The sequence below is a fragment of the Loxodonta africana genome, chromosome 1 (genome assembly GCF_030014295.1).
Source record: "Loxodonta africana isolate mLoxAfr1 chromosome 1, mLoxAfr1.hap2, whole genome shotgun sequence".
Lineage (NCBI taxonomy): Eukaryota > Metazoa > Chordata > Mammalia > Proboscidea > Elephantidae > Loxodonta > Loxodonta africana.
In genome coordinates, this window is record NC_087342.1 from 28,181,978 (window position 1) to 28,192,159 (window position 10,182).

Consider the following 10,182-nt stretch of genomic DNA (forward strand, 5'->3'; position numbering starts at 1 on the left):
AAAACGATGCTAATGCCAAATGTACTGTTCCATACATTTTTACCACACACACACACACACAAGGAGCAGGGCTTGGCACATCAGAGAAGCTCAATAAACAGCACCTGATGTTATTGTTGTTAACAGCAACAACAGACACAAATAGAGGGTCTCAGAACAGCACTGACCAGCTCAGGTATGCTGCAGTTATGAACTTTTGGGGGAGATCTGCCTGTCCATGTCTTCATCCTAGACAAAACAGAAATCCTCAAAGACACCTAGACACCTTAGACACCCTAGAAATAAAAACAAAGAAAACACACACATACACACACCAGCAAAAAAAAGAAAAAACTAAAACACACTGGCCCTTGATAAGTATTCACCTTGGTTACATCAATATTTTAAGTTGGTGTACATTTATGGAAAATGAATAGAATGATTTTATTCCCCAGCAATTTCCCCCCGGTATTTCGGGGAAGACATTACCCTCAGAGTCTGTGGGGTAACCCCACTGGATGTGCCAAAACAAACGCAAAGAGTGCCAGGTAGAGACGGACAGAATAAATGGGAAAGGTGAGCCGTGAAAATTCAATATGATAAGAACTCAAGGGCATTCTCCCTTCTCTCCACAGCTGATTTCTGAAGCTTACAGTTTGTAAATATGTATGTTTTAGGAAATTCAGAATACTAGGTTGTTTTGCTTTACAAAGTTAAATGAATATATTAACAAATGAACTCCGTTGTTGCTGTTGTTAGTTGCTGTCGAGTCGATGCCGACTCATGGTGACCCTCAGTGACAGAGTAGGGCTGCACCATAAGATTTTTAAGGCTGTGACCTTTTGGAAACAGATCACCAGGCCTGTCTTCCGAGGAGCCTCTGGGTGAGTTGGAAACATCAACCTTTTGGCTAGTAGCTGAGCACTTTGCCATTTGCAATACCCAGGGGCTCCAGGGAACTCAGCACGGAGTTTAAATTATACTTATCAGAAAACACCTTTTGGTAAATGACAGACATTTAAAACAAAATCATGACAAGATCAATTATTTGGCTCTAAATTTGTCTTGTCTTTTCCCTTGCCGTCCACCAGATGGCAGAATGGGTCCACGCTAGGTCCCCTAGTTGAGCTGCAGCTTTCTCCAGATTTTAAATGGAAAAATTGTATTTTTGTTTTTGTTCCATCTAGATTTTTCTCTTTTCTAATGGAAAAAAAAAAAGGTAAAAATTTTATACACAAATTTTTAGGAGCATTCCTATCACATAGAGTCATTTTTCACTGGGGGAGTAAGCTTCTTTCACCTAAAGCAATATATATATATGTATATAAGTGTATGTGTATGTATACATACATGTATATATACATATATGTATATATACACACACATATATACATGTAATCTGCTCCCATAGATTACAGCCTAGGAAACCCTATGAGGCAGTTCTACTCTGTCACATGGGGTTACTATGAGTTGAAATAGACTCGATGGTACCTAGGACCCCACTGCTATCAGGAAGTCTTTTTCTGTACCATCGACTCTTCCCAGCATCTTGGCCCACAGAGGACTGCCCACTATTGAGCTTCTTAACCAGGCCAGTGTCCCCTCATCAGTATATGCCCCATCACTTTGGTCACTGGAGAGTCCTCTAAGCCTCCTATCGAGCAGAGTGTAGGCTGGTGGCTTCACTGGCCTTATGCAGTATATCCCACTTCTCTGAGCCTTTCCATTTCTTCCTCCACTGTCTGCCACAGCAGTCCTGACATTTCTACTTAGTACAGGCAATTGTTTCTTTAAGCTTCCTAACACTGTCACATCACCTGGGGTCTTCGCTGGGTATTAAATCCTGTGTCATGGCTGAGTTCTCCCTTGTCAAACTTTATATTCTGTCCTCTGCTACCTGGCCCTGCAGCTCCTTCAGCACTGTTAGCAGCCCATCAGTTCTCCAACTGGACTACATTGTACCTTGCTCCTGGCTATTGGTCTGGTGGCCAGGAGGAGAGGTGTGAGTAGACTGTGGGGTCAGACAGGTGGGTTTGTGTTGTCTTACTAGGCAGGAGCCTCTACATGGTCCTCAAGCAACAGAGGCACATAAGCCTCTATTGGGGAGGAATGGGCTACGTCTATAGATCAACAACATTCAGGGCTATCTGGAAAAAAAAAAATTTTTTTTATTGTGCTTTAAGTGAAAGTTTACAAATCAAGTCAGTCTCTCATACAAAAATTTACGTACACCTTGCTATATACTCCTAGTTGCTCTCCCCCTAATGAGACAGCACATTCCTCCTCTCCACCCTGTATTCCCCGTGTCCATTCAGCCAGCTTCTGTCCCCCTCTGCCTTCTCATCTTCCCCCTGACAGGAGCTGCCCACACAGTCTCATGTGTCTACTTGAGCCAAGAAGCTCACTCCTCACCAGTATCATTTTCTACCTTATAGTCCAGTTCAATCCCTGTCTGAAGAGTTAGCTTTGGGAATGGTTCCAGTCTTGGGCTAACAGACGGTCTAGGGACCATGACCTCCAGGGCCCTTCTAGTCTTGCTCAGACCATTAAGTCTGGTCTTTTTACAAAAATTTGAGCTCTGCATCCCACTGTTCTCCTGCTCCATCAGGGATTCTCTGTTGTGTTCCCTGTCTGGGCAATCATCAGTTGTAGCCGGGCACCATCTAGTTCTTGTGGTCTCAGGCTACATGTAGTCTCTGATTTATGTGGCCCTTTCTGTCTCTTGGGCAGGGGTATCTGGAAATTTAAGATTTTCCAGTGCATCAGCCCATTCCAAATCTCTGCATCCCATTTTCTCCCAATCAGGGTCTTAACCCTGGTGGAGTTGAGGCTTGCTGGGGTTCAGAATTTAACCTTCTCTAGAAATCTGCTACTCCTGAAATTGAGTTTTCAGCCCTGGTCCACGGTTTTTTGGATCATTGTTGTTGTCTGCCTCTGGCTGCAGGATATGAGAATCATGATATAGCTGCCAACCAGAATGTCTGGCTTTCACGCTTGGCTGTATATTGGTGATTAGTCATGCTGAGCCTTTCACTGTCTTTCTTTAATGAATGAATGACCCCTCCAAAAATGGCCATCAACTTCCAGAGTTCATACAATTCCAACTTCCTAAAATACCTGAGATATTACATCTGCTGGCGCGTTCCCTTCCGCTGGCACCCCGTTCTAGTTACCACTAGAACCAGCTTTAACAATCGCACCACCATCGTCTGCCAGGGGATAGCAGTGCTCCAACTACCACCAGTGAGGCCTTCTTACTGCTAGCAAGCTGCCTGGCTATCTAGCTTCAAAATCCCATTTTAGACTTTTTTTCTAGGACCACTTCTGGTACCAGTCCTTGTTGGTTGAATTCTTGAGAGACAGGCTCTGAAGACTTTGAGATCTGCAAGCAGGTTTTTTTTATTGGGTAGCACTCAGGAACAACACCTGAGAGGGATGAGGGAAGCAGGAGTGGGCGAGGGAAGAAGCTATACCATGATGCAACACCAATCTGGAGCTGGAATAACCCATATGAGCTGTGGCACCTCAAGGTAAAGGGGCTAAGCCTTTCTGTCCTTCTTAGGCTAGTCATCAGAGGTAGGATGCCCCCAAGGAGGGACTATGACTGACTTGGTTATCTAGTGCTGCTATAACAGAAATACCACAAGTGGATAGCTTTAACAAAGAGAAATTTATTCTCTCACAGTCTAGTAGGCTACAAGCCCAAATTCAGGGTGTCAGCTCCAGAAGACTTTCTCTCTGCTGGCTCTGAAGGAAGCTTCCTTGTCATCAATCTTCCCCTGGTAGAGGAGCTTCTCAGCACAGGGACCCCAGGTCCAAATGATGCACTAATCTCCTGGCTCTTGTTTCTTGGTGGTATGAGGTCCCCCTGTCTCTTTGCTTCCTTCTCTCTTTTTAAACCAAAAGAGATTGGCTTAAAACACAACTTAATCTTGTAGATTGAGTCCTGCCTCGTTAACATAACTGCCACTAATCCCATCTCATCAACATCATAAAGACAGGATTTACAACACACAGGTAAATCACATCAGATGACAAAATGGTGGACAATCACACAATACTGGGAATCACAGCCTAGCCCAACTGATACACATATTTTTGTAGGACACAATTCAATCCATGACAATGACCTGGACAAAGTGACCCTGTTTGGCTGAGGACAATTGCTGGAGAAGGACTCTGCTGAGAGCCATCAGCTGCCAATAGTCCCAGGACCGGGAAGAGTGTGTGACTCGGTCCTGAAAAGTGGCATACCATTGTATCCACAAAATTCACCTTTTCTGATCTTAAAATTAACCCTGTCATCTTCTATCTTCCCACTCCTGACATCTGTGTTCTTTCATATTTCCATTCCAGTGTTTTCCTTCCTTTCCTAGGGGCCCCATAAAACATAACCCAGATACAGTTCTGCCTTGTCTATTTCAAAGGGCGACAGACTAAATAGAGCTGTACTCTTTGTTTGAAACCCCTCTTTTAACTTGAAGAAAAAGGAAAACCTCACAAATCTCCACATGTTGTTGTTGTTGTTGTTAGGTGCCGTCAAGTCAGTTCCGACTCATACTGACCTGATGCACAACAGAACGAAACACTGCCCAGTCCTGAGCCATCCTCACAATCGTTATGCTTGAGCTCATTGTTGCAGCCACTGTGTCAATCCACCTCATTGAGGGTCTTCCTCTTTTCTGCTGACGCTGTACTCTGCCAAGCATGATGTAGTTCTCCAGGGACTGATCCCTCCTGACAACATGTCCAAAGTATGTAAGACACAGTCTCGCCATCCTTGCTTCTAAGGAGCATTCTGGTTGTACTTCTTCTAAGACAGATTTGTTTGTTCTTTTGGCAGTCCATGGTATATTCAATATTCTTCACCAACACCACAATTCAAAGGCGTCAACTCTTCTTCAGTCTTTCTTATTCATTGTCCAGCTTTCACATGTATATGATGCGATTGAAAATACCATGGCTTCGGTCAGGCGCACCTTAGTCTTCAAGGTGACATCTTTGCTCTTCAACACTTTTAAGAGGTCCTTTGCAGCAGATTTACCCAATGCAATGCGTCTTTTGATTTCTTGACTGCTGCTTCCATGGCTGTTGATTGTGGATCCAAGTAAAATGAAATCCTCAACAACTTCAATCTTTTCTCCATTTATCATGATGTTGCTCACTGGTCCAGTTGTGAGGATTTTTGTTTTATGTTGAGGTGCAATCAAAACTGAGGGCTGTGGTCTTTGATCTTCTTTAGTAAGTGCTTCAAATCCTCTTCACTTTCAGCAAGCAAGGTTCTGTCATCTGCATAACGCAGGTTGTTAGTAAGTCTTCCTCCAATCCTGATGCCCCGTTCTTCTTCATACAGTCCAACTTCTCAGATTATTTGCTCAGCATACAGACTGAATAGGTATGGTGAAAGAATACAACCCTGACGCACCCCTTTCCTGACTTTAAACCAATCAGTATCTCCTTGTTCTGTCCAAACAACTGCCTCTTGATCTATGTAAAGGTTCCTCATGAGCACAATTAAGTGTTCTGGATTTCCCATTCTTCTCAATGTTATCCATACTTTGTTATGATACACATAGTCGAATGCCTTTGCATAGTCAATAAAACTCAGATAAACATCCTTCTGGAATTCTCTGCTTTCAGCCAGGATCCATCTGACATCAATAATGATATCCCTGGTTCCACATCCTCTTCTGAAGCCGGCCTGAATTTCTGGCAGTTCCCTGTCGATATGCTGCTGCAGCCATTTTTGAATGATCTTCAGCAAAATTTTGCTTGCATGTGGTATTAATAATATTGTTCTATAATTTCCATATTTGGTTGGATCACCTTTCTTGGGAATAGGCATGAATATGGATCTCTTCCAGTCAGTTGGCCAGGCAGCTGTCTTCAATATTTCTTGGCATAGACGAGTGAGCAACTCCAGCGCTACATCTGTTCATTGAAAGATCTCAACTGCTATTCCATCAATTCCTGGAGCCTTGTTTTTCGCCAATGCCTTCAGAGCAGCTTGAACATCGACTAATTCTTTTTGGTATGACTCTGTGTATTACTTCCATCTTCTTTTGATGCTTCCTGGGTCGTTCAATATTTTCCCCATGGAATCCTTCACTATTGCAACTCGAGGCTTGAATTTTTTCTTCAGTTCTTTCAGCTTGAGAAACGCCGAGTGTGTTCTTCCCTTTTGGTTTTCCATCTCCAGCTCTTTGCACATGTCATTATCATACTTCGTCTTCTCGAGCCGCCCTTCGAAATCTTCTGTTCAGTTCTTTTACTTCATCAATTCTTTCTTTTGCTTTAGCTGCTCGACACTCAAGAACAAGTTTCAGAGTCTCCTCTGACATCCATCTTGGTCTTTCTTTCTTTCCTGTCTTTTCAGTGACCTCTTGCTTTTTTCATGGATGATGTCCTTGATGTCATTCCACAACTCGTCTGGTCTTTGGTCACTAGTGTTCGATACGTCAAATCTATTCTTCAGATGGTCTCTAAATTCAGATGGGATATGCTCAAGGTCATATTTTGGCTCTCGTGGACCTGCTCGGATTTTCTTCAGTTTCAGCTTGAACTTGCATATGAGCAATTGATGGCCTGTTCCACAGTCAGCCCCTGGCCTTGTTCTGACTGATGATATTGAGCTTTTCCATTGTCTCTTTCCACAGATGTAGTCAATTTGATTTCCATGCATTCCATCTGGTGAGGTCCATGTGTATAGTTGTTGTTTATATTGGTGAAAGAAGGTATTTGCGATGAAAAAGTCGTTGGTCTTGCGAAATTCTATCATTTGATCCTCAGCATTGTTTCTATCACCAAGGCCATATTTTCCAACTACTGATCCTTCTTCTTAGTTTCCAACTTTCGCATTCCAATCGCCAATAATTATCAATGCATCTTGACTGCATGTTTGATCAATTTCAGACTGCAGCAGCTGATAAAAATCTTCTATTTCTTCATCTTTGGCCCAAGTGGTTGGTGTGTAAATTTGAATAACAATTGTATTAACTGGTCTTCCTTGTAGGCGTATGGATATTATCCTATCAGTGACAGTGGTGTACTTCAGGATACATCTTGAAACGTGCTTTTTGACGATGAATGCAACACCATTCCTCTTCGAGTTGTCACTCCCAGCATAGTAGACTGTATGATTGTCCAATTCGAAATGGCCAATACCAGTCCATTTCAGCTCACTAATGCCTAGGATATCGATGTTTATGTGTTCCATTTCATTTTTGACGACTTCCAATTTTCCTAGATTCATACTTCGTACATTCCAGGTTCTGATTATTAATGGATGTTTGCAACTGTTTCTTCTCATTTTGAGTCGAGCCACATCAGCAAATGAAGGTCCTGAAAGCTTTACTCCATCCACGTCATTAAGGTCGACTCTAATTTGAGGAGGTAGCTCTTCCCCAGTCATCTTCTGAGTGCCTTCCAACCTGGGGGGCTCATCTTCCAGCACTGTATCAGACAATGTTCCACTGCTATTCATAAGGTTTTCACTGGCTAATGCTTTTCAGAAGTAGACTGCCAGGTCCTTCTTCCTAGTCTGTCTTAGTCTGGAAGGTCAGCTGAAACCTGTCCTCCATGGGTGACCCTGCTGGTATCTGAATAGCGGTGGCATAGCTGCCAGCATCACAGCAACACGCAAGCCCCCACAGTACAACAAACTGACAGACACGTGGGGGATTCTCCACATAATAGTGGCATAATAGCATCTTAATGACTATCCACTAAAAATAAATAAATAATAAGTGGTTAATAGCTACAGCTGCTAGCCAAAAGGTCAGCAGTTTGAATCTACCAGCTGCTCCTTGGAAACTATGGGGCAGTTCTGCTCTGTCCTATAGGGTCTCTGTGAGCTGGAATCCATGGCAACAGGCTTGGTTTTTATTTTTTTTACTATAAGTTTATCACCTGGTTTAATCACACAAGCACCCACGTGTAATGCAGAAAACAGTATGTATTTACACAAGACATTTCTTGTTCTGGTGACAGAGACAATGCTTCATGTGCACATAAATCTGTGAACTACCTGGGTCAGGCTGTGCACAGGAATGGCCAGCTGAAGGAGTAAGTGGAGGCTGAGATCCAGCCCAGCCTCTAATCACCTAGTCTTTCACACCATCAAGGGGCTGAATATGCCTGAAGGAAGGGAGCACTTCTTTTAATTGGTCTCCCAAACCTGCTACCATTCAGGTCTCTTTTTTTCCTGCTTAGCATAAAGGCACCTCTGTGCCAATCCTAGAGTCCCTGGGTGGCACAAATGGTTAAGCACTCGGTTGCTAACAGAAAGGTTGGCAGTTGGAATCCACCCAGAGGCACCCTGGAAGAAAGGCCTAGCAACCTATTTCTGAAAGACTTAAAAAAAAAAAATTGCCATTGAGTTGATTTTGACTCATGGTGACCCCAAGGGTTTCAGAATAGAACTGCCGTCCATAGGGTTTTCAATGGCTGTAATCTTATGGCATTAGATTGCCAAGACTTTGTTCCACATCACTGCTGGGTGGATTCAAACAGCCAACTCTTCTGTTAGTAGTTGAGTGCAAATCGATTGCACCACCCAGGGATCTTAAACCAAATCAGTTGCCATCAAGTCATCTCCGACTCAGCAACCTCATATATTTCATTGTAGAACTGTTTGCCCTCAACAACTAACCTAAAGGTTGACAGTTCGAACCCACCCAGTAGTACTGCAGAAGAAAGCCCTGGCAATGTGCTTCAGCTACAATTACAGCAATGAAAACCCTTGGAGCAGTTCTACTCTGTAACACATGGGGCCATAATGAGTCGGAATCAACTCTGCAGCAACTGGTTTTATCACGTTGAGTATGTGCCCCCAAAACTTAGTCATTTCATTTGGAAAAGACCTATATCATATGCATTAGGGTAGTTAGTAAAGGTCTGAAAAGAAGGTGGAGCCCTGCTGGTGTAGTGGTTAAGAGCTTGACTACTAATCAACAGGTCGGCAGTTCAAATCCACCAGCCACTCCTTGGAAAGCTTGTGGGGTGGTTCTACTCTGTCCTATAGGGTCATTATGAGTTGGTACTGACTGCACAGCAATGGATTTGTTTTTTGGTTTTGAAAAGGTAGCATCTGAAAAGGGTCTGATTTCAATAGGATTTAGGAGCAATTCAGAGCTAAATTAAGTACTGAGGAAAGATAAAAAGAGTGTTCTCAGACACCTGCCTAAAGCCCACGGTGCATGTATCCTGGTGGGGTTAAACATTACCACCCATCACATAACTTTTTTGAGCGCCGGCACCCTAGATTCTGAGCGGGGCTTTAAAAGATGACCATAGCTGAAGGTCTGCTAACCAAAAGATCGCCAGTTCGACTCCACCAACCGATCCTTGGGAGTTCTATGGGGCAGTTCTACTCTGTCCTATAAGGTCGCTGTGAGTCGGAATCGACTCCACGGCGATGGTTTGGTTTTTTTGGGGGGGCGGGGTTATAGCTGAAGGGCAGAGTCCTCCGTCTCGGCAGACAGTAAGAGAGGTGCAAACCATGTGCGTTCCAGCGGCCGAGGAAAGGCATTTTCTTCAGACGTCTCTGTGCTTACCCTTGAAGGACAGACGGGGTTTTGCTCCGCGACGAAGCCAGAGGGAGAGGACCGGGGTCCGCAGGCTGCCCTCTTCTGGCGAAGGATCGCCTCCGCCTTTCCCAACCCCGTCCTTTGGGGGGGGCAGCGCGTGGCCAGCCGCATCTTGTCGCCGCAGAAAGGCCAGTGAACGCCCCATGACTACAAATGAAGTTCACGGTGCTGGGGTTCACGTTCTGCAAGCTCGCACCTCAAAAGAGAGCCGGCCTCCCTGAGAGCCAGGGTGGGCGGCGGGGTTCCCAAGCCCGGGGCGCGCTCTGCCCCACCCGCCGTGGCTGTGAAGGGTCGCAGACTCGCCCCGCCCACGTTCACGGAGCAGCCCGCTGAGTGGCCCGAGCGTCGTGCCCCCAGTTTGCTTGCTTGGCCCCCCCGTCCTTCGGGGACGGTCGCGCTCGAGCTTCCCTGTCCTACAGCCTGTCGGAGGAATGCACGGGGACAGGGTGGACTTTTATTTAAACCTCCTTAGACATGTTCCAATCTCTGCGTCCCTACAAGTCTGTCTATGAGCCCAAGGATCTAAATAAGGCCACTCATGAGTAACAACCACCCTTTCGCCCCATCTTCCAGGCACCCCTAAGACGAGCGGCGCGCGCCGCAGACCGGAAGTGAC

The 10,182-nt window shown here is 44.8% G+C and overlaps 1 protein-coding gene across 1 annotated transcript in view; it reads right to left on the reverse strand.

Annotated features, from left to right (window-relative positions):
• The window catches only part of ADIPOQ (adiponectin, C1Q and collagen domain containing), a 35,048-nt gene extending 24,875 nt beyond the window's left edge, over positions 1-10,173 (reverse strand). The window contains exon 1 of the mRNA XM_064276171.1: positions 9,534-10,173. Within this exon, the coding sequence (XP_064132241.1) occupies positions 9,534-9,711 (178 nt within the window). The 5' untranslated portion in view covers positions 9,712-10,173. The remainder of the gene's footprint in view (positions 1-9,533) is intronic.
• Positions 10,174-10,182: the final 9 nt, after the last annotated feature.